The sequence below is a fragment of the Lepidochelys kempii genome, chromosome 12 (assembly GCF_965140285.1).
Source record: "Lepidochelys kempii isolate rLepKem1 chromosome 12, rLepKem1.hap1, whole genome shotgun sequence".
Classification (NCBI taxonomy): domain Eukaryota; kingdom Metazoa; phylum Chordata; order Testudines; family Cheloniidae; genus Lepidochelys; species Lepidochelys kempii.
The window spans coordinates 11,663,663-11,688,905 of record NC_136391.1 but is presented as its reverse complement, the minus strand read 5'-3'; the positions used below and the strand labels follow the sequence as shown (position 1 = coordinate 11,688,905).

Here is a 25,243-nt window from a genome sequence, read left to right as displayed (position 1 = left end):
CTGAAACCACTATGAGAAAATTGTACTAATTTACCAAATTATTTGCTGCATTTTGCCAGATTCTATGTCACTCATGCCTTAAATAAGCACTTGCAACACTCATGGAAACCAAACAGACCTGCATGCACTTCTGACAGGAAAATTTAACCCAGTTTACTCATCCCACCGGTCTGAACACTTGAAAGGTAAGGAGGACTTCCCAGGATAAACTTTGAAACATAACTGGAAAAAAAGGAAATTGGGGACCTCAAAGTCATGAGTTTAAATTTATTTAATTTATTTTTGAAGTTAATAAATAAAGCCTTGGAAATAAATTTTCAGACCAAATTTGTGCTTCTCAAGTTTTGCAATTTTCTGTTTTATGTGCTATGTTTTGCTAGCACTAATGACGTTCTTCTACTTTCAGATTTAAAAGTATCTTGTTGAATAGAGGTGGCTTTGATTAAGTCATGGACCCAACCGCCACAGAATTTCTTTTGGGGAAGGAAAGGGAGTTCAAAATCCGCATTAGAATTTCTCAGGCCCACCTCTAATGGCACCACAATCAGGCTCTAGAAGCCTATTTGTCCTGGGCACCATTTAAAGGAATGGTACTAGATTCTATGGAACAGGAATGTAAAGAACATATTATAGCTGCTACTTAATGGATTATGTCAAATCCGGAGGTTGTTATTCAGGCAAACTTCCACAGCTTCATTTGAAGTTGAGTAAAAACTGAGTTAAAGAACCACAGGATTTGGGATAGTTTATATTAAAATTCTAAAAGTTTCCATGACTTCCAGCGACCTCCATGACTTCAGCCTGCGGTGGTTGGGAGCTGTAGGATCACCTGCTGCCTCTGGCGGCCCTCAAAGCACCAAGCTACCGCAGGTGGTGGGGTACACCGCAGCCCCCATCCCCCGTGGGCAGCGAGGGAACCCTGCAGCTCCTGGCCACCACCGTCAGTGGGGAACCCCCAAGTTCCTGTCCACTGCAGGCCACTGGAGCCACGGGTGGCAGGGGTACCCCACAGCTCCTGGCTGACACAGGAGGCAGGGGCACCCTACAGCTCCTGGCCTCCATGGGCATCCGGGGGACACCCAGAGCTGCAGGCAGCAGGGGTACCCCACAGCCCCAGCACAGCTGCCTTGCTTCAGGCGGTGGGGGGACCCACAGATCCCCATTTTGTCTTGGATATTTTTAGTAGAAGTCACAGACAGGTCACGGCTTCCGTGAATTTTTCCTTTTCCCCCGTGACCTGTCTGTGACTTTTACAAAAAATGTCGGTGACACAATCTTAGCCTTAATCTTGATTTATCAATTCCTGCAACCTATTACTGTACCTCAAGTCCTGAATACTCCCGCCCTCTGCCCCTCAACATATCCCATTCTGGGAAAGTTGTACAGAATTTGATAGGGACAAAACCCACAAGGTTGTGTAGACGTTTACTGAAGTGCTACAAACAGAAAAGACTGAGGAATGATGGAACATAGACAGTTTAGTAGAGGGAAATCCTTTCTGTAGGATGGGGAAAAGTCTATAGAATTATACAATAAGAATACAATTTTTATTACATACTATGGAACTGTGTATCAGAGGGATAGCCGTGTTAGTCTGTAGTCACAAAAACAATGAGGAGTCCGGTGGCACCTTAAAGACTAACTGATTTATTTGGGCATAAGCTTTCATGGGTAAAAAACCCACTTCTTCAGATGCATGGAGTGAAAATTACATAAATATTTATGCCTGTATCTATAATTTTCACTCCATGCATCTGAAGAAGTGGGAGTTTTTACCCACGAAAGCTTATGCCCAAATAAATCTGTTAGTCTTTAAGGTGCCACCGGACCGCTCGTTGTTTTTATAAGACTGTATAGTCACAGTCTCTTTACATATTTTACTCTCTCTCTACTGTTGAGTTCTGAATCCCCCATCCCAAGGCCATCTACAATTTATAGTCATTAAATCTCTTAAGACAATTTTTTTTTAAAAGCAAAGGACCAGAATTTAAAAGCAAACATTAACCAGGTTAGTGTTAATGAGAGAAAAGTTTGCTTAGGTTGCCATTGAGGAGAGATTCTTACTTTGCCAAATGAACTCAGACCATTCAGATTAGGATAAAAGTTATGTACTTGCTTTGATGAAGATTCTGCCCTTCAAAAAGAAAACACGTAAGAAACCATTGCATTATTCTAGTGGGTTAGATCCAAACAATCAAATTTCACACAAACACAGTATAAAACCCTCACCCTGAAGTCATATAGCTGAGATTAAAGATGATAAACATAGCTCTCATTCATGCAATGTCATGCTTGTATCTCACTCCTAGACATTAGTCATCCAGGTCAGAACTAGTTCACATGGGTGAGGAGGCACTTTGCGGAAGTGCATGCTGTGTAATGCTGCAACACTTCTAGGGGTCACTAGCAGACTTCAGGGCTATCAATCTGGTATCTTTCACCAAAACTAAGTTCACTTTTAAACTTGCACCCGCGCTGTCTGACCAGGGCCAGGTTGGGTGAGGAAGAAAAGGAATTACAGCAATGCAATAACATGGTGATTCTTAGGCCTGAGTGCAGCATGGGTACAGGTTACTTTTTAAATGTTAGAATAAAGAATGCTTTTGTTGACTTATTTCTTGTGGGTGTTACAGCAGAGGTGGGTCTTTAGGACTAGTCAGAGAGTGGTGGTCTTCATGAGCAATTCCTGAAGACAGTGTAGAAAGATATGACAATGGCTCTGTAAGAAGTGGATACAGGATGTTGAGGCTGGCATCAACAGCCAAACAGAGGAAACTGGTGGGCAATGTGTCAGAACTAGATCAGTAGGAAGGAGCAGAGTTATGCAGGGCCATTTTCTACTGTTAGCTGTTCTTCACCCCTATATGGGTCTGTGTGACTCAGGAATTAGAAATATGATTTGCAGGCTTTGGTATTTAGGTCACCAGTTTGAACCCAGCATAGAACGTTACTGCTCAGAAGCTGTTTGTGGAAAAAACGGACATAGTGCAGTTCCCAGTGCTGGATGTCTACATCACAATTAGCTCCCTCAATAAAAACTACTAAGACTGAAGAAGTGTGTGGACGCCTCTCACACCATGACAGGAGTATGGCAATGACATTTTCCTTGCTGGACAATTCTGTGGACAGAGGATTTAAGGCTGACCCTAGAAGAAGCTGCAGGATGAGGGGGGCTCTACACAGACTTAAGGGCTGATGTATGACTGTGGGTTAGAAAAGCATTGCTCATCACCCCTAGTGTGGCGGAGGGAGGCATGACAGCAAAGTCTTCTAGGAGATGGATCAATCTGCTTCTTACAGGGAGAGTTTGGGATCCAATTCCTTCCTTCACTGGGTGTGCTTGGCCAGCAGGCGGGAGAGGCAAGAGATGTGTGATATGGAGGTGTGTGAACCGAGCTCCAGCCCACCCATGTGCAGTACACAAGCCTTCACAGCAACACATGTGGTATGTGCTTGGGGCTGGCCAAAGAGGAGAGTTTCCAGTGCTGTCAAGAGCTGAATTCACACACAGCACTCACCACGCCAATAAGGAATGTATGAAGTTAGCTGAATCAACAGAAAACCCTTTCTTACTGCCTCTCCTGACTGTAACAAACTTTTTACCAGTCTCAGTAACATTCCTTCCAGAAGAGAAACGTATCTGTTACATCCTGTTCTAGTTTTCTCACAAAGCAATGGAGATGATGACTTGCCTGTATTTATTTTGCCAACAAACTAAAATAGATCCCAGGATGTCACTGAAATGCCAAGTGGCAGACAGATTCTCCTTCTTTAACCCACCACATAACAAGCGGACCTATCCAAAGGACACCAGTCACCCTTCAACAAATCCACCATTAGTCACAGATAGCAGTCTCCCACATTTTTCAAACCAATTTTGGCCCATCTTAAAACTGCCATCCCTTTGCACTGGAAAAGTAAGCGTTACAGAGACTAGTGCACATCAGTTACCATGGAGTATTGCAGGTGTGCGTTAAAGACATGTACCGAACACCCAGGTCATAATACATCCTTAGCGTTGCGAGACTGCTGTCAATGGAATGGCCACCTTCTATTCCAATCAAGCATGCTATCTTTTTACTATCAGCAATACCTGGAGTTTAAAGGGAAAATAAATGCCACAGTAAATTGAAGACAAAGACTTAGAGCTATCTGCATTGAGCAGCAGACAATCATTTCACAACCATAAATGCCAATACTAACATTCTTAATATGCAATGTGTGATATGCCAAGTACTTCATCTCACATATATTCCCTCCTGCAATCTCATTAAAGAAACATTTTCATTATAAAAAAGTATCACCTTGAGAAGTAGTAACAAGTTCAAGTTCTGGATAGATCTGACACATCCTCTTGACAACATCAATCTGCTCTAGGGTCAGACGCACAGCATCCTTGTTCTGAGCGCTACACAGAACATACACTGACCAAAACTGAAAAAGAAACATTGATAGACCAAACCACAAGTTCATGGACTTCATTATCAGCAAAAAGATGAGACTCATAAATAAAACCACTTCCTCCTCAGCAATTTGTCAGGGAGCTTTCATCACTGGGATATTCCAAAGGAACACCTAATCTGACTGGGGCACGCTCTCTGATACGAGGCTCTTGGCACCCCCAATCATTCACACAGTCTTCCAAGGACAGGAGGATAAGACAACTTATTAATTCAGTTGCTGTAAAAAACCCAACACTTTGGATAAGTGGAGCTGGATTCTGCAAATTCATTTTAAAGTCTGGCGAATGCAAATATATAAAAGTTTCTGTAGCCATGCAGTTTTCCCTTTTTTCTATCATGGGTTGAATCAAAATCCCAGGTCTGAACCACCTCTTCTAAACTATGGCATAGCCAAAATCTGGATGTGTATCTGGATTTTGCTCAGATCCATCTATAGTCTAAGAGATCCATGTCATAGCACCAACAGTACACACCTGAGCTCCGACATGGCCAGACTGAAGTTTCTGAATATTTGTGACTGTGGTGTTGAGAATTTTTAAGTTGATTTTACTTAGTCTGTTTTGGTACAATATCCTCAGTCGTAATGGAAGGTCATTGTGCCTAAGAAGTAAAATAATAGCATTAATGATACAAAGAAGCTTGTCCTTTCCTAATGTTTATTTATTTATCTATCTCCTTTTAGTTCCCCTTGAATGTTCACTGCCAACATCCTTGCAACAGTTCTCTAACGGGTGAAGAGCTTGCAAACCTGGCAAAAAAAAATGTAATCGAGTAGCTGAGTGGTACACTTTAAGCACTATCTTACCAAAGCTATTGCTCCCAAATTATGATAAACCCCACCCACTTTTCTCCGACCACTTTAAGCACTGTCTCACAGCGAGGTTTGTTCAGAGCCTCACTTTCTGTAACAAATTTCATTCCTCGCAGATCTTTTTTTCTGTTGGCCTGAAGGTTTTTCCCCTCTCACTCCTTGATGCTGAAGTTTCTCTCATAAGCCCCTCTTTCCACCTTATTCTTCTAGCTCCATTCCCATCTACACTCTTTCTGTTCAGATGCTGGATCTGCAAATAGCAGCCATGCTATTGGCAGACAAGTTTGATTTTAGAATTTAATTTGAGTTACAGCACAATAGTATCTGAGTGCTCGAGCGATCCCTTTCCTGTATGTTCCTGGATCACATCAGACTCAACACAAACATTGTACCTCCAAGCTGCCTGGGCACGCTTTCATATCATGCTGTCGGCTTTATAAACATATACAAAAGGAAGTAAAAAGTTATAGCTGAAGAAGGGTATTATAAAACTATAGAAAGGAGATGGTAGAATTGCATAACACAAAAGTAGATAAACGCTGAAATTCTCCCAAAGACTAATGCAACTTGATCCAAGGGAGTTTATAAATAGCCTTTGAATTCAAACTGAAAATGCCTTCAGAGTGATAAACTAAGGCAATGAGACATAAATGCTCTGCCACAGGTGCTGCTTACATCTCTAATCCTCAGAACTTGCTAAGATCCACTGACAAAATGCAACAATGGATGGGCCTCTGCTTTGAGAGCCCAGGGTGAAATCAGAATTGGTTGCGCTGCTCAGGGAGGGCCAGATTAATGCAAGGGCTTTAGGGGCTGCAGCCCAGGGCCTCGGGCTAAGGGGGCCCCGAAGCCTGGATGCAGCCCACTTCTTCTTTTCATCTGGCCTGCAGCAAGTCTCTGTGCTGCCGGCCGGACACTGGTCCTCGACCCTCGGCACCCCACCCCCGCCCCCAGGCTGGAGCCATGAGCGCCAGCTCACCGATGTGCCCCTGCAGCCCCTAGGCGAGGGGTATTCAGGGAATCTCTGCATGCTGCCCAGGCCCCCAGCGCCGGCTCTGCAGCTCCCATTGGCCAGGTACCACCCTGCTGTGCCGCTGACCAGGAGCTGCCCAAGGTAAGTGCGTCCCAGCCAGAGCCTGCACCCCAACCCCCTGGCCCATCCCTGGCCCCACCCCAGAGTCCACTCCCCCAAGCTGGAGCTGCACCCCCTCCCGCACCCCAATCCCCTGCTCCAGCCCTGAGCCCACTCCAAACCCCCAGGGGCCCCACAAAATCTAATAGGCCCGGGCCTACAGGAGAGTTAATTCAGCCCTGTGCTCAGGGTTTACAGGATTTAGCCCTTAGTCTCCCATTGTAACAGGCAGAGGATAAGGTGGGGCCTTAAAATACACCAATATTTGTTTACAAGGACAGAAACTGAAAATCTACCATTGAAGTGTTCAGTTTGCTAGACCCATATCTTTCAGATTTTCAATAATTGGTGGTGAATGGTTGGTTCTCTTGTTGCATCTCATAAGTGATCTAGGAGGTTAACTATAAAGTACAGTTATATTTAATATGCTTTGCTAGTCTTAAGTATGTGTGTGTAAGGAAACCAAGGTGTTGTTTTATGGTATATGGGAAGGGGTGAATTAAAGGTTTTTGGCTGGTTTTCAGGCTATTTGATGTAACTCTTCTCCAAACAAAAAATATATATTTTATTACAAGTAATTTAGCATCTCCCCTCAGCCCCTACAGAACCCTTTCTTAGACCTGGTCTACACTGTGGGGGGATCGATCTAAGTTACACAACTTCAGCTATGTGAATAACCTAGCTGAAGTTGACGTACTTAGACCTACTTACCGCGGTGTCTTCACTGCGGTGAGTCAACTGCTGCCACTCCCCCGTCAATTCTGCCTGTGCTTCTCACAGTGGTGGAGTACAGGAGTCAACGGGAAAGCGCTCGGGGGTCGATTTATCGCATCTAGACTAGATGCGATAAATCAACCCCCGCTGGATCAACCACTGTCCGCCGATCCGGCGGGTAGTATAGACATACCCTTAGTCTACTAGCTACATAAATTGGTCTTGATCCATCTATCTTCCATGCCCGCATATAGGGTATATTGAATACCTAAGGATACCTTCTGTTTAGGTCACCATTTTAGAAATGTTAACCCTGTTAATGAAAGATACCAAGATGTATTGGGAAAAAAAGACATTCTACATACCCATCAATTAAAGGGGCTTGCTTCATTAGCTCAACAGCCTTTTCTCTGATGGATTTATCAATTCTGAAAGCCAAAACATCCAAGATGAGCAGCAAGAGCCACGGGAACAGCTTCATAGGATCGCTATTCATTTCCACAAAGATGTTAACTAGAGAAGAAGGCTGCCACCATAGAGTGTTGGTTGTGAAGAAGCAGCAAATTTCCAGTCTGCAAAGGTTCTAGACTTAATGATTTTGGCAGAACTGCTGTGTCTCTGTCATTGGTAAGGCACAGGTGGTGAAGGAAGTTCTGAAGGCAAACAAAAGGAATGAAGAGAGTAAGAAAGGAGATTAGAGGTGGATGATGTTCATGGTAAGAGATTAAGACTTCTGACTGTTGTTTGAAAGTTGAGCAGCAGATATTTGCAGTTATACCTTCCTTCCAAACAGTGTTGCTACCAGCTGAAATTAAAGAAAGCATTTACCCATTTTGCAGCTGGAGGAAATGGGTGGGCTTGGATTTGCATCTACCAACTAGTAATTACATGTCCAAAGCAGGTAACTAAAGTTATGTATCTAGTTGCCCAAGTGAAATTAACTGATCTGCATGTACAAATAAGCTGATTTCCTCTCCTTTGAAACTTTCAGTGAAATTGTTCACCAAAATTCCAAGTCTCATTTGAAAGCAAGCTTTTTATTGTGTAAAAAATAAACGCACTGCAATGAGTGAAGCAATGAACCCACTGTATAAAGTGTATTTTCTGAGTGAAGCAATCTGAATGCAATACTTTCATTATGATATAGTTGAGTAACCAGAGCACAATCTGAAAGGGTCAGTTGTTGTTTTAAATTTATTTCTATTAAGGAGAGCTGAACATGGAACCCTGCTAAGAAATAATAAAAAGAAAAGGAGTACTTGTGGCACCTTAGAGACTAACCAATTTATTTGAGCGTGAGCTACAGCTCACTTCATCGGATGCAGACTAACAGACTAACATGGCTGTTACTCTGAAACCTAAGAAATAATGTGAGCATTCTTCCCTACCTTTTGTGTAGAAGTCCAGATAATAGTAATACTTAAGCACTTCTACAGCATCTTTTAAGTGTGAATCAGGAAGCATCTTACAAACATTAACTATACCTGACAGTATGATATAAATATTAAACCTGTGAGCAAATGAAGATGCCATCGTAAGGAGGAAATATTTTTTCCAGCATTGAAGTCAATGGCAGAGCTATGAATAAAACCCAAAAGATTCCTGACCACTGTTCCCTGCTCCAACAATACCTCATGTAGGATGTCATATACTGGCAGTGATACAGTTCTGTAATTTTAACATCACAATGCCGGTGTTGTCAATCACAGGCATTCAAAAAATCATGAGTCACGCCCCAAAAGAGTATGAATTTTTTTTAAAACAGCTTTTTATTTGCCTTCTGGTTTGTGAGCCTTTATTGTTTGTATTCTTAAGCTTTTCTCCGCAACAATGGAAGCTAGAAACAGCTCTCTCATTAATAAAGTAGGATGTTGGGAGGTGTATGATAAAATCACAAGGGTTGGCAACAGATTTGGGCTTGATGTAGGAATTAATGGGTGGGTTGTAAGTTGCCTGTGTTGTGCCAGTGAACATAACATAAGAACTGCCTTACTGGGTCAGACCAATTGTCCATCTAGCCTAGAATCCTATCTCCAATAGTGACCAATACCAGACCTTCAGGGGGAACATACAGAAAAAGGCAATTTTGGAGAGATCCACCTTGTTTTCCCCTCCCAGCTTCTGGCAGTCAGCGGTTTAGGGTCACCCTGAGTGTGACATTCCATCCCTGACCATCTTGGCCTTAGCAATTGATGGACCTATCCTCCAGGAACTTATCTAGTACTTTTTGTTCTTAACCCAGTTATACTTTTGGCCATCACAACATCCCATGGCAAGTTAATTATGGATTGTGAGAAAAAGTATTTCCTTTTGTTTGTATTAAACCTGCTGCCTATTAATTTCATTGGGTAACCACTGGGTTTTGTATTGCGGGCAAGGGTAAATAAACACTTCCCTGTTCACTATTTCCCCACATAGTGATTTTATAGACTGCTATCATATACACCCTTAATCGTTTCATTTTTAAGTGGAACAGCCCTAATCTTTTTAGTCTCTCCTCATATGGAAGCTGTTCCATACCCTTGACTATCTTTGTTGCCCTTCTCTGAACCTTTTCCAGTTCCACCATATACTTTTTGAGACAGAGCAACCAGAACTGGACACAGTATTCAAGGTGTGTGTGCCTCATGGATTTATATAGTGGCATTATGGTATCTTCTTTCATATTTTCTATCACTTTCCTAATAGTTCCTAACATTCTGTTAGCCTTTTTTACTGCTGCTGCACATTGACTGCTGCTGCTGCAGTTTTCAGAGGACTATCCACAATAATTCCAAGATCTCTTTCTAGAGTGGCAACAGCTAATTTAGAACCCATCATTACATATGTGTAGTTGGGATAATTTTTCCTATGTACATTACTTTGCACTTGTCAATGTTGAATTTCATCTGCTCAAACTAGTTAGTGGTTTCTCCTGGTCTTAAAATTTCAGTTACTATAACTGAAAAATTAAAGAAAATTTTTTTACTTGGTGCATTTGATGGAATTTCCTTTCTCGTCTTTTTCACTCTCCCCTGCACAATCTGTTTCCCCTTTAAGTGGGCCTCCCAGAGCAACAGGAGAAAAGACACCCTTATTAAACAAATTAATAATTATAAAACCACCGAATCTGGAGATCCAGAGACAGCTGCAGTCCCAGATATGAATTTAAATCATTTTAAATTAATTCCATAATGGTGGTGTCCCTTTTAGAAAGTTATTGTTTTCATTGGAGTGGAACTTTAGATTACAAAACCCAAACTGAACGTAAGTGAATAGATTTGTTTCCATTAAATTTCAAAACATTCTGGTCACAACAGTTTGTTGTTATAAGATTTTGAGACAATTCTTACCCAAACACTACACTATTTTGCTGATATATCACGTTGACTGGAGTCTGAAATAAAAAGGTTGACCAGACTATTTGCACTGTCCAAGCTCAAAGGAATGCAAATAAGATGATTAAATAAGAATGTAGGGGTTATTTAAAAAAAAAGAGTTTGTTTTTAATAATGTAAGGTGTTGTTAGCTCAGTTAGAACTTTTAAAAACTCTAATTTAACCCAACACTACCCCTTTAATATGTGCTCTCACCTGAAAGGAAAAGAATGCTAAAGATACTAAAATAAAAATCCTTTTGAAAGCACATTGTGGGAGTGACATTTTATTCTCCCCGCACTTATTCTCTTTTGCTAGATTTCTACAGAACATGGAGCAATACTGCGGTGGTTCAATACCCACTCTTCCAGACTAACAGCTGGCAGTCTGCTCCCAAACTTGCCTTCCAAAATCAAATTCATGCGGATAAAGATTATGCGTGGAACCTATTCTGAATATTAGCTTTAGGTTCACAGGGGTACCACTGGCCCTTTGGGCTTGGAAAGATGCCAGCTCCTGTTCTGGTCATTTCCTTTTTCTTTGGCAGATTCCAAATGTGTTTTTTCTTTGGAGGAACAAGCACAGTTCCTTTTCCATGCCAGAAGTGTGTGAAGCTGTACAGTAAACACAAGCTTGCAGGCACTTGGAAAGCTGCCAAACATGTGGATGGAACGATACTACAGTATCTGCAAATGAAAAACATGCTTATTGGAAAAACAACGCCTCATGAAGAACACTTTAATTGTCAACTCCCAGAGGATTAACCCTGCCATGACCACCTGGTTCAGGCCAGCAGCTACAGGACCCTGTCTTGTGACATTAGTTCCCAGACTAACCAAACCCAGCCTGGGCTGCTTCAAAAGCCAGAAAAAACAAGCCAGTCTGTGTTTAACAACCTGAATATAGTACCACCTTTATATTGATTAAATCCCAAGCACTGCTCCTTCAGTGAGCACCAAATTCCATGCTCGCTTTAATCAGAGGAGTAGCCCCGCACTGTTCCCTTCTCCTCATTCCAATCTCAGAGAACTCCCACTACTGTACCAGGTTCAGAGAAAATTGTCTAACCATTCTCCAACACAGGCTAGCCAGTCCCTCTGGATTTTCACAGGGTTTGTGCCACAACTGACAGAAGAAGCAATCTTTCCCCAATCTGATCTACAGCCACAGAAATCTTCCATGTTTCTCCCATGTTAACTGGCCATTCTATACTGCAACCCAGGAGCCTCTTAGAACCAACTGGCAAGAGGCTCAGAGGGGGCACATAAGGGTTACAGGGATCTCCTGCATCTGGTGCATATATTGTAATTCACCAAAGAGGATCATGTGAAGTGTCAAATAAAAGCTGGCTCCACTTTGGTCGCTAGTATCATCACGAAACACACATAGCCCTGGTCTACACTACAAGTTTAGGTCGGATTTAGCAGCGTTACATCAGTTTAGCCCTGCACCCGTCCGCACTACGAAGCCATTTTTTCTGACTTTAAGGGCTCTTAAAACCTGTTTCTGCACTCCTCCCCGCTGAGTGGATTAGCGCTGAAATCGACCTCGCTGGGTCGAGTTTGGGGTAGTGTGGATGCAATTCGATAGTATTGGCCTCCGGGAGCTATCCTAGAGTGCTCCATTGTGACCACTCTGGACAGCACTCTCAACTCAGATGCACTGGCCAGGTAGACAGGAACTTTTGAATTTCATTTCCTGTTTGGCCAGCTTGGCGAGCTCTTCAGCACAGGTGACCATGGATCCCAGAATCGCAAAAGAGCTCCAGCATAGACCAAACAGGAGGTACTGGATCTGATTGCTGCGTGGGGAGATGAATCCGTGTTATCAGAACTCCGTTCCAAAAGACAAAATGCCAAAATATTTGAAAAAATCTCCAAGGGCATGAAGGACAGAGGCTATCACAGGAACCTGCAGCAGTGCTGAGTGAAACTTAGGGAGCTCAGGCAAGCCTACCAAAAAACCCAAGAGGCAAATGCCCACTTGGGGTCAGAGCCCCAGACATGCCACTTCTATGATGAGCTACATGCAATTCTACGGGGTGCCCCTACAACTGCCCCACCCCTGTACGTGGACTCCTGCAAGGGGGGAGTCTCACGCAACAGGGATGAGGATCTGGGGGACAAGGAAGATGAGGAGGAGGGGGAGGTTGAAGATAGCACACACCAGGCAAGCGGAGAAACAGTGAAATCCTTGCGGATCGTAAACATAAAAAAGAAGCTTACAAAATGTGGAAGATTGGACAAATGACCAGGGAAGAGTATAACAATGTTGCTCGGGCATGTAGGAATGAAATCAGGAGGGCCAAATCGCACCTGGAGCTGCAGCTAGCAAGAGATGTCAAGAGTAACAAGAAGGGTTTCTTCAGGTATGTTGGCAACAAGAAGAAAGCCAAGGAAAGTGTGGGCCCCTTACTGAATCAGGGAGGCAACCTAGTGACAGAGGATGTGGAAAAAGCTAATGTACTCAATGCTTTTTTTGCCTCTGTCTTCACGAACAAGGTCAGCTCCTAGACTGCTGCGCTGGGCAACACAGCATGGGGAGTAGGTGGCCAGCCTTCTGTGGAGAAAGAAGTGGTTAGGGACTATTTAGAAAAGCTGGACGTGCACAAGTCCATGGGGCCGGATGCATTGCATCCGAGAGTGCTAAAGGAGTTGGCGGCTGTGATTGCAGAGCCATTGGCCATTATCTTTGAAAACTCATGGCGATCGGGGGAAGTCCCGGATGACTGGAAAAAGGCTAATGTAGTGCCCATCTTTAAAAAAGGGAAGAAGGAGGAGCCTGGGAACTACAGGCCAGTCAGCCTCACCTCAGTCCCCCGAAAAATCATGGAGCAGGTCCTCAAGGAATCAATCCTGAAGCACTTACACGAGAGAAAAGTGATCAGGAACAGTCAGCATGGATTCACCAAAGGAAGGTCATGCCTGACTAATCTAATCGCCTTCTCTGATGAGATTACTGGTTCTGTGGATGAAGGGAAAGCAGTGGATGTATTGTTTCTTGACTTTAGCAAAGGTTTTGACACGGTCTCCTATAGTATTCTTGTCAGCAAGTTAAAGAAGTATGGGCTGGATGAATGCACTATAAGGTGGGTAGAAAGTTGGCTAGATTGTCGGGCTCAACGAGTAGTGATCAATGGCTCCATGTCTAGATGGCAGCCGGTATCAAGTGGAGTGCCCCAAGGGTCGGTCCTGGGGCCGGTTTTGTTCAATATTTTCATAAATGATCTGGAGGATGGTGTGGATTGCACTCTCAGCAAATTTGCAGATATACTAAACTAGGAGGAGTGGTAGATACGGTGGCAGGTAGGGATAGGATACAGAGGGACCTAGACAAATTGGAGGATTGGGCCAAAAGAAATCTGATGAGGTTCAACAAGGATAAGTGCAGGGCCCTGCACTTAGGATGGAAGAATCCCATGCACCGCTACAGACTAGGGACCCAAAGGCTAGGCAGCAGTTCTGCGGAAAAGGACCTAGAGGTGACAGTGGACGAGAAGCTGGATATGAGTCAACAGTGTGCCCTTGTTGCCAAGAAGGCCAATGGCATTTTGGGATGTATAAGTAGGGGCATAGCGAGCAGATCGAGGGACGTGATTGTTCCCCTCTATTCGACATTGGTGAGGCCTCATCTGGAGTACTGTGTCCAGTTTTGGGCCCCACACTACAAGAAGGATGTGGAAAAATTGGAGAGAGTCCAGCGAAGGACAACAAAAATGATTAGGGGTCTGGAACACATGACTTATGAGGAGAGGCTGAGGGAACTGGGATTGTTTAGTCTGCAGAAGGGAAGAATGAGGGGGGATTTGATAGCTACTTTCAACTACCTGAGAGGTGGTTCCAAAGAGGATGGTTCTAGACTATTCTCAGTGGTAGAAGATGAGAGGATAAGGAGTAATGGTCTCAAGTTGCAGTGGGGGAGGTTTAGGTTGGATATTAGGAAAAACTTTTTCACTAGGAGGGTTGTGAAACACTGGAATGCGTTACCTAGGGAGGTGGTAGAATCTCTTTCCTTAGAAGTTTTTAAGGTCAGGTTTGACAAAGCCCTGGCTGGGATGATTTAATTGGGGATTGGTCCTGCTTTGAGCAGGGTGTTGGACTAGATGACCTCCTGAGGTCCCTTCCAACCCTGATATTCTATGATTCTATGATTAAACCATTCTCCCCGACAGCCAGGAACTGTTTATCACCTTGGCGTCAGCGTGATGACAGGAGGCAGAATGCAATGCTGAGGCTACTGGAGGATCAAACTGATATGCTCCGGCGTATGGTTGACATGCAGGAAAGGGAGCAGGAGCACAGACCGCCGCTGCAGCCCCTGTGTAACTAACCACCTTCCTCCCCAAGTTCCATAGCCTCCTCACCCAGATGCCCAAGAACGCGGTGGGAGGGCCTCCAGGCATCCAACCACTCCACCCAAGAGGACTGCCCAAGCAACAGAAAGCTGGCATTCAATAAGTTTTGAAGTGCTGTGTGGCTTTGTCCTTCCATCCTCTCCTCCTCCCTCACCCCACCTGGTGCTTCCCTCCTCCCTCACCCCTCTCGGGCTATCTTGGCAGTTATCCCCCCATTTGTGTGATGAATTAATAAAGAATGCATGAATGTGAAACAACGACTTTATTGCCTCTGCAAGTGGAGATCAAAGGGGGGAGGGGAGGGTGGTTGGCTTAGAGGGAAGTAGAGTGAACCAAGGGGCGGGTTTTCATCAAGAAACAAACAGAATTTTCACACCGTAGCCTGGCCAATCATGAAACTGGTTTTCAAAGCTTCTCTGATGTGCACCATGCCCTGCAGTGCTCTTCTAACCACCCTGGTGTCTGGCTGTGCATAATCAGAGGCCAGATGATTTGCCTCAACCTCCCACCCCGTCATAAACGTCTTCCCCCTTACTCTCACAGATATTATGGAGCACACAGCAAGCAGTAATAACAGTGGGAATATTGGTTTCGCTGAGGTCTAAGCGAGTCAGTAAACTGCGCCAGCACACTTTTAAACATCCAAATGCACATTCTACCACCATTCTGCACTTGCTCAGTCTATAGTTGAACAGCTCCTGACTACTGTCCAGGGTGCCTGTGTATGCCTTCATGAGGCATTAAGGCGTAGGCTGGGTCCCCAAGGATAACTATAGGCATTTCAACATCCCCAATGGTTATTTTCTGGTCTGGAAAGTAAGCCCCTTGCTGCAGCTGTTGAAACAGACCAGAGTTCCTGAAGATGCGAGCGCCATGTACCTTTCCCGGCCATCCCCATGTTGATGTTGGTGAAATGTCCCTTGTGATCCTTCAGTGCATTGCAGCACCTTGCGGTTTATGTACTCACTGCCTTGGTGCTCCGGTGCCAAGATAGGGATATGGGTTCCGTCTATCGCCCCACCACAGTTAGGGAATCCCATTGCAGCAAAGCCATCTACTATGACCTGCACATTTCCCAGAGTCACTATCCTGGATATCAGCAGCTCCATGATAGCATTGGCTACTTGCATCACAGCAGCCCCCACAGTAGATTTGCCCACTCCAAATTGATGCCTGACTGACCGGTAGGTATCTGGCATTGCAAGCTTCCACAGGGCTATTGCCACTCGCTTCTCAACTGTGTGGGCTGCTCTCATATTGGTATTCTTGCACTTCAGGGCAGGGGAAAGCAAGTCACAAAGTTCCATGAAAGTGCCCTTACGCATACGAAAGTTTCGCAGCCACTGGGAATCGTCCCAGACCTGCAACACTATGTGGTCTCACCAGTCTGTTTCCCCGTGCCCAGAATCGGCGTTCCACGACATGAGCCTGCCCCATTCCCACCAGGATGGCCAAATTACTGGGGCCCGTACTTTGAGAGAAGTCTGTGTCCATGTCCTTATCACTCCCCTCACTGTGCTGCTGTCGCCTACTCGCCTGCTTTTGCAGGTTCTGGTTCTGCACATACTGCATGATAATGCGTGTGGTGTTTAGAGCGGTCACAACTGCCGCGGTGATCTGAGCGGGCTCCATGCTTGCCGTGGTATGGCATGAGCAGGAGAGCAGAGTGGCAGCAGAAGCGGCGAGTTGATGACGATGCTGACAGCAATATGGCACCCGCACGGAAAAAAGCGCAAAACGATTGTCGGCCATTGCTTTCACAGAGGGAGGGAGGGGTAGGCAGGTAGCAGACGGAGCTGCTGGCCGGGAGAGCAGCCTGAGGCAGAATGCCCCCCCCCAAAGGCTGGGCTCACAACCCTGGGTTTAGCAGGCCAATGCTTAAACCACTGAGCTATCCCTCTGCCAATATTCCAGGCAGGACTGAATCTCCATTAGACAAAACTTTAAGAAGAGAATGACCTGAGTCATTCCCATTTATGTGCAGGCGCCCCTGACAGACTTTACCGAGGTCCGCCAGGAGCAACCATGTCCGCCCAGGCGCCCTTCTCTGAGGCCCCGCCCCCACTCACTCCCCCCTGCCTCCGTTGCTTGCTCTCCCCCACCCTCACTCACTTTCACCAGGCTGGAGCAGGGGGTTGGGGTGCAGGACAGGGTTTGGGCTGTGGGCTCCGGGAGGCAGTTTGGGTGTTGGAGGGGGCTCAGGGCTGGGACAGTGGGTTGGGGTGCGTGCAGGAGCAGGCTCCGGCCAGGTGGCGCTTATGTCGGACAGCTCCTGGGAAGCAGCCAGCCTGTCCAGCCCCTAGGCTCAGGGGTGGCCAGGTGGTGCTGCGCACTGCCCCTGCAGAGTCAGCACTTGGGGTGGGGGCAGCACGCAGAGATCCCCTGTACACCCCTGTGCTTAGGAGCTGGACATACCGGTTACTTCCAGGAGCCTTGTGGAGTCAGGGCAGGTAGGGAGCCTGCCTTAGCCCCGCTGCGCCGCAAGACTTTTAGCACCTAAAATCTCCCAGATTGGCTTCAGTAGCCTCTGGCAGATCGAACCCAATTCCAGGAGATTCCTGGCCAAATCGGGAGGGTTGGCAACCCTAGCAAAGAAGACTACATTAAACTTGAATTAGATACTTTTTGTTCACACTACCAGTGTCCACACAGCGCAGTTAGATTGCCATGGCCCTGTAGCACTGGGTGGATAAACCCTTATTTTAACTGCATTAATCCCTTGTGTGGACACTCTCATTCAGAATAAAAGTGGCCTTAACTAGATTTAGCTTAATTCAAGGCCACTTTAATTCTGAACGAGAGTGTCCACTCTGAAACCAGTGTCCACACAGTAGTTTAATGCAGTTAAACTAATCCACTTTTAATCTACGCCTTTAGCTAATTTGGATTAACTTTCCTGAGTGCCCCTGTGTAGACAAACTCTGAGTTAGGAGTGCAGGGATGAGTGACAGCAGCAGCTACGTCACAAAAGTTGATAGCTTAACCATGTTCTGTGCAAATCAGTCTGGTCTTGTTTATTTTTATTACCTTTTAATTAAACAGCTGTTTCTGACACTCCTGTGCAGCTCAAGTACAAAAACAGGTGTGTCTTCTTTAAAAATACTGAGTTTTATCAGCCTGTGACCAAGTACACAGGCCTCTCTGGCACCAACGGGGAACCATACTAGACTGAAATCACTCTGCCTTGCTTTCTGCACCAGCGCAAGCCACCCCAGGGTCTGTTTATGGCATTTCTTCCTGTTTTAGAGAGCACAGTGGCAGTTTCCCACCTAGTGAGTGTTCCCGTGGGATGCAGAAGGATTTGTTTTCAAACTTTACTCTGATCTCCAACAAAAGGCCAATTCTCATGCAGTTTTTTAGGGTTGCCAACATTGTATTTCAATAATAAAGGACTGTTTTCTTTGCACCCCACCCCACCTCTCCTCCCAACATTATCATTAATAAACAGTATTCACCTACATTCGCCAGGGGTATTTTTTGCTGCTTTTTGCAGCACTAAGCAATTCCCAATCTTGATGTACAGAGATGAAAAATAAGGGACTGTTGGTAACCCTGTGTGGCACCCTCACCTGCCACTGAAGTCAGCAATTATCCAGGGCACTCAGTATCTCCCTCAATCAGGGCCCAGCTCTGTAGGCCTTTGGGAGGCCAGCTTCTCCCTCACCAGCTAGTCTGGGCTGAGGGGAAGTATTTATGCCTTGGGCCCGATCCAGTCATCAGAACAAAGGATCATGTTAACCTCCATGAGACACCGGCTCTGTCTTGAAAAGTGCTTCCAATCTAAAAGCCAGAGGAGTGAGATTTAGGAGAAAATAATTTGACCTGTTTATATTGCTTGATTTAGACCATGGATATTTTTAAGCCATCAGAGAAAATATAAACAGAGATTCTGAACTGTGCTACGTTTTGTCAATCGTCAGAATTTATGAATTAAGTCTGAAACCCTGGGTATTCTTGCTTCAACTTTATACACCTGGAGAGTGTGCATAGCCTCTTCAATGACCTCCAGGCATGCCTTTTAGCCTAGTGGTCCCCAAACTTTTCAGAGTCGTGCCCCCCCTTGCCCCTGTCTGTGCCCCCCACTCCACCCACAGCAGGGGCTGGGAGCGGGGTCACAGCTCCGGGGGTCGGAGGGGGGAAGGGAGGGCGGATGGGGTTAAGGAGGCTGAGGCTGGGGCCGGAGCCACAGCTGGGGGCGGGTCTGGGGCCATGTACGGAACCATGGCCAGGGCTGAGGCTGAGGCTGGGGCCAGGACCAGGGCGGCTGGGGCCGGGAGCAGAGCCGTAACTGGGGGCAGGACTGGGACCAGGTGTGGAGCTGCAGCCAGAGGCCAAGTCGGGAGCAGAAGCTACGGCCAGCCCATGGTCAGGGGCCAAAACTAGGGGCCAGGTTGGGGCTGAAGTTGGGAGCTGAGCTGCAGCTGGGAGCCGGGGCTCTGGCCGTGGCAGAGCTGGTGGCAGAGTGGGGCTGGGTGATGCTCCTGCCCTGCCCCCATGGGGGCTGACCCGTGCTCCGCCACACTCCCCCGAATGTTCCACTGTGCCCCCCGGGGCATGCCCTACAGTTTGGGGACATCTGTTTTAGCCCTTTAAAGAGAGATTAATCATTTCTGATACCAAGCACATTTCAGTATTGAAAGTTTCAATAGTAGCCACAACACATGGGCAATAACCACTCGTACACATCCCCCGCTAAGCACCACGAGCAATCTGCAGATTGTACAGGTACAAGGCAGATGAAGACAGGCACAATGGGGCCTGGACCGTAAGCAGAGTCCCAGCTTCTGGAGTTGTGCAAACGTATTAGAATCCAAGTTTACATTTTAACAAGGAAAATGCTTGAACAAATGAAGCAAAACAGAGGCACCCCAGCTTCTGGGGTCAGCATGGGGGGCCACCTAAAGCCAGAGGGAAGAAGGGTCTCTGCTGCCCCTTGCCGCTGCTCTTTAGGTAGAAATAGTATGAGTCTATGCACCAGGTCCTGGGAGAGTCTGTGTACCCAATAATTAAGGCTCTGTGTCTGTCACGGAGGTCACGGAAGTCACAGATTGTGAGACTTTCCATGACCTCCATGAGTTCTGCAGCACCAGTCTGGCTGACCCCAGGACCACGCAAGCATAGAGTTGCCAGGTGTCAGTTTTTTGACCAGAACACCCGGTCAAAAAGGGGCCATGGTGGCTCCGGTCAGCACAGCTGACTGGGCCATCAAAAGGCCGGTCAGTGGCACAGCAGGGCTAAGGGAGGCTCCCTAGCTGCCCTGGCTCCATGCAGCCCCCAGAAGCGGCCGGCATGCCACCCCAAGCGCCAGCTCCGCAGCTCTGATTGGCCGAGAACCACGGTCAGTGGCAGCTGCGGGGGTGGTGCCTGCAGCTGGGGGCAGTGCGCAGAACCACCTGGCCGGGCTTCCACCTAGGGGCCACAAGCACATGCCGGCCACTTCCTGGACGCCTGAGGTAAACACCACCCGTACTTCCCCTGCCCCGCAGCCCCCTCCCCCAACCCTGAGTACTCCCTCCTGCACCTAAACTCCCTTCTGGAGCCCACAACCCCTCTTGCACCTCAACCTCCTGCCTCAGTCCTGAGCCCCATCCCACATTCCAAACCCCTCGACCCCAGCCCAGAGCTCCAGCCACGGCTCACGCCCAGCCCCATTTCGCACCCCAGCCCAACCGACCCAGCCCTTAGAGCCAATCCTTATCCCGAAGTTACAGATCTGGCTTACCAACTTCCCTTACCTACACTGTTCTAACATACCAGAGGCTGTTCACCTTGGAGACCTGCTGCGGATATGGGTACGGCCCAACGCGAGATTTACACCATCTCCCCCGGATTTTCAAGGGCCAGCGAGAGCTCACCGGATGCCACCGGAACTGCGACACTTTCTCCCAGGCCCCTCAGCCCCACCCCCAGCCCTGAGCCCCCTCCCACACCCCAAACACCTCATCTCTGGCCCCACACCAGAGCCCACATGCCCAGCCGGAGCCCTCCCCGCTCCGCCCCCCAACCCTCTGCCCCAGCCCAGTAAAAATGAGCGAGGGTGGGGGGAAAGCAAATGACGGAGGGAGACGGTATGGAACGGAGTGAGTGGGGGATGGGGCCTCAGGGAAAGGGGTTTGGTTTTCTGCAATCAGAAAGTTGGCAACCCTACCAAAGCGGCTGACCCTGGGCCAGCCGCACTGGCCACTCCTGGAGTGGCCCTCGGGCCAGCCGCATCAGCCCCTACTTAGGTGCCCCCTGGCAGCTGGCCCTGGGGACTGCCCGAGGACTTGTCCCAGAGGCGGCTGGAGCAGTGGCCAGTGGCCAGCCCTGGGCCCCATCACCAGAGCAGCAGCATCCTGGGGTGCTCCTATTGTTGCCAACTTTCTAATTGCACAAAACCGAACACCTTTGCCCCCCCCCCCCGCTCCATTCCCGAGGCCCCTGCCCCTTCTCCAAATCCCCACCCAGCTTTCCTCTATTGCTCGCAACCAGAGCCCCTGAATCAACAGCACTGGACGGGGAGCATTCATTGCGACCTTCACCCGAGGGAGGAGGTGACCAAGGCGGGGCATTAGGTGGGTACAGCGGAATTCAGGCAGGCCTCCAAGAGAGTTCCGTCTGGGAGAGGTGTCAAGTGAGTGCATCTCCCATTGGCCTGGCCCTGCCTCTGCCCACGCGCAGGCCAGCCCCGACCTCCCTATCAGAGTGGGGGGTATAGGTGCTTTACCCCATTGAGCCCCTGACCCAGGTTCATCTAATGCCTCTAGGAATGTTGGCTTTTGCTGGAAGTACTCGCCAGTAAATCAAGCCTTAACCTTGTAACACTAGGCAGGCTCTGCTGTAGTTATAACTAACTAATGCACGGAAGACTGGCCAAAGTCCACAGGCCTTAAACCACAACCACACAAACAATTTTGTTTTTTTTTTTAAAACTATCCCTTGTTAACCCCATGCTTGTAATGGGGAGAAATTTACAACCCCTTGTGGTATTAAAGCTCTCACAGAATCTCCCCCTACGCTGGTCCTTTGTTGCCAGCATTGCCATGGAGTTCTTGCTGCTCTGTTCCATGTTGCCTCAGATTTAATTTTTCAGCTCCGCACACTCTAAAGTTGGCTCATTGGTCTGCGATCAGGTCCACCCACACACACGCAGAAATGTCAGACTCAGAAGAGATTCCATTCCTCCCATGACAGTCCTGAGAGGAAACAAAGCCTTCATGTACGTTCCTATCAGAGGAGAGGACACAGTGGAAATATTAACTCAGGTTAATTTCTCAGGTTTCCTCAGTTTTAGACAAATCTTTTTCACATGTGTTTCCGTCTGCATTTCATCTTCAGTGAGTAAATTCATCACCACAACAGCCTGATAGCTACCCACAAAGCACTGAGTCTACCCACGTGTGATGGGACAAAGCTATCCTGGGTTTAACACAACTGACTTCAGGAGAGTTACATGATGGGGGAATTTGGCCCTACCTGTAGGGCCTGGGGAGGGCTGCTCCTTTGTTCACGGGTCTCCTCTTTTAGCACTTAGTCACTGTTGCTTTCCTGGAACACAAACTAAAATGCTTTGAACAACAAGTACATGAGTGTTCAGCAAAAAACAAGTTTCAGAGTGGTAGCCCTGTTACTCTGTATCTGCAAAAACAACAAGTCCTTGTGGCACCTTAGAAACTAACAAATTTATTTGGGCATAAGCTTTCGTGGGCTAAAACAAAGGATTCATCCTTCAGGCTGAAAATACTCCCAATTGCTCATACTATTGGGGAGTTGGAAACTTTGTTGCTTCTTTTAGCCAAATGTATTGCATACAGCATGGGTGCTTTGCATTCTTCCATTGCCCCTGCACAAGCAAGCCTCCCTGTGTGCTATCCTCCTATCCCCCTCTACTGCAGGGGCTCTATGTGTTCCTGATTTCCCCACCCTTCTCATGCCAGTGTCCCCTCTCCACCATATGCTAGCAGCTGTGTTGCCCCCCATTCACCCCTTCAACCATACCATTGTTCCCCATTCTCCCCACATACCAGGCACTCTGTGTGCCCCTATGTCCCTCTTCCCCCATGCCAGGGTCCCTTATTCTCCCCCTGGCCAGGAGTTCTGTGTGCCCACTCATTCCACCTCTTCACCATGCCAGCTGTGTGCCCCACATTTCTCCCTCTGCCACATGCCAGGGGCTTAATGTGCCCCACATTTCCCCTAGGTAATGGGTATGGTGTGCCCACAATTTCCCCTTCCCCCACACTTTCCCTTCACATGCAAGAGGCTTTCTGCCCCCCTTCACTCCACCACCCCCCCACATTCTCATTTCTTTTGTATCTGTCTGGGAGTCCATAGGGAGGATGAGCAGAACTAAAATGGGGACTATGGTTATGCTGAAATGGATTAATGTCTGCCATCAACTGGTTCTTTGGTCTACAGTCAATCACAATTGATAACTCTGCTAACCAGATGCCAGGGGCCCTGTGTGTCCCCCATTTCCATGTTTTGATTTTTCTCATTGTCACCAAAAACCAACATGGTTCTGGTCAAGGATGCCTAGAACAGTTCCCTAAAATTTTGGAATTCATAGGATGGTGCATTCAAAGTTATCACATTACAGACAGAGAAATGCCACCGAGTTAAGTGACAAGGTGGGTGAGGGGAGGTAATATATTTTATTGGACCAACTTCCGTTGGTGAGAAAGACAAGCTTTCAAGCCCAAGAGAGCTCTAGAGGATATTAGCTCACCCACTTCGTCTACTATCTCATTAATCTATTTAAAAGTCAAGAGCCTGAAAAACTCAAAAACCAAAAAACACTCAAGTTTCAAAACCCATTTAAGATTGCTAACTGACGATACACTTAGCTATCAAAACAAAAATACTTTAAAGGAAAGTAACACATCTTACTATCCACCTAGACATTGTTCCAGTAATTTATAAAGATGGATATAACAGCAATTTTAAATACTTGACCAAACAATTCTAATGTCATTTGATACAAAATTTCCCCATGTAACACTACCTTTTGAAAGAAAATATTTAGATACGGAAATAAGGTGGATCAAAATACTTGGAAGATCATTTATAGGGTTAGTATTGTGACAAAATATGCAATTATTACTGAGTGAAAGAAACTCAGTTTTCTTACGAACAAGTCGTAAAAACCATTTTTCCCCAGTCTGGACAAAAGTTACATAATGAAATCGATGTCAATGAAGAACAAGTTGACATGCCTTCACATTCCCAATATTTTCAATGCACTTGGAAGCACAAGAAGCAAGTGATGCAGTCTGCCCTACTGCAATTTATGCACCAGACCTACTGTAATTCTGAGATGTTCAATTGTGTGAACTTTTTGATTTTATGAACTGCTCAAGCCACAGTTAGGTCCTGGGGTTGTACTGTACAATGTTGACATGTTAGTCTTATGCTCATAGAATCATAGAAGATTAGGGTTGGAAGAGACCTCGGGAGGTCATCTAGTCCAATCCCCTGTTCAAAGCAGGACCAACCCCAACTAAGTCATCCCAGCCAGGGCTTTGTCAAGCTGGGCCTCAAAAACCTCTAAGGAAGGAGATTCCACCACCTCCCTAGGTAACCCATTCCAGTGCTTCATCACCCTCCTTGTGAAATAGTATTTCCTAATATCCAACCTAGACCTCCCACACTGCAAGGCTGCTATCAAATCCCCCCTCACTTTTTTCTTAATTATGTTCTTAAGACATCATATAAATGGTTAATCAATGCACATTATCATTTAGCAATTTTAAATGGCTTTTGCAAATACTCTAGGAATACAGCAAACAGTACAGCTAAGCTAAAACAGGGTGCAGTAAGCATCCTTATTTAAATGCCACTCACTGCATACAAGTATAAAATCCACTCAGCCATTTTCCCTGCTGTTTGAACAAAGCTCACAAGTGAGCAAGACAGAGCTATGTAGCTTTTTCTTCTTTATGGTAAATCTTTGGTTCCAGTTACCTTCTTTGGGCAATGAAAAAGCAGCAAGATCCACGTTCCACTAGGTTGGATACAACAGCAAGAGCCTGGCACTGGTTACTTTTGGTTTCACACCGACAAAGAACTCTGCTTCTTGTATGACTCACAACATACCTGGCTTCACCTTCCACCAGCTGATAAGCACAGAGGAGCACCACAGTCTCACTCCCCGTTTGTAATCACTGAAAAGCAGGCGGCAAGTGATGACTTTCCAGGCTGCTCAGTGTCTCTGTCAGCTCCTCCTTGTGGGCAAAACTATTAGCTCTGCTCTCTGCACATCCTCTCCACCAAAACTGCACTCAGTTTAGAAGCGGAGACTGATACGAGATTACTCAACATTATTTGTTTTGGCTTAACTATATTGGTTGAGAAACAGGAGTTTATCCTGTAATAGCTACAGTTAGGGAAATAAGCTATACGGATATAAGCCCCTTTCTGGTCCTATAACTGGTG

At 46.5% G+C, this 25,243-nt stretch overlaps 1 protein-coding gene across 4 annotated transcripts in view; it reads right to left on the bottom strand.

Moving 5' to 3' along the window:
- The window catches only part of LOC140896203 (dipeptidase 2), a 30,255-nt gene extending 5,393 nt beyond the window's left edge, over positions 1-24,862 (bottom strand). Inside the window, exons 1-6 of one of the 4 annotated variants that reach the window (XM_073307580.1) lie at positions 24,773-24,862; positions 7,486-7,773; positions 4,937-5,063; positions 4,305-4,476; positions 3,952-4,093; positions 2,065-2,134 (exon numbers count right to left, since the gene is read on the bottom strand). In XM_073307580.1, coding sequence (XP_073163681.1) covers positions 2,065-2,134; positions 3,952-4,093; positions 4,305-4,476; positions 4,937-5,063; positions 7,486-7,616 — 642 coding nt within the window. In that variant the 5' untranslated portion in view covers positions 7,617-7,773; positions 24,773-24,862. Of the gene's footprint in view, positions 1-2,064; positions 2,135-3,951; positions 4,094-4,304; positions 5,064-7,485; positions 7,774-24,772 lie in introns of all 4 variants that reach the window. The other 3 variants (XM_073307581.1, XM_073307582.1, XM_073307583.1) reach the window with 3 other exon arrangements.
- Between the last annotated feature and the right edge of the window lie 381 nt (positions 24,863-25,243).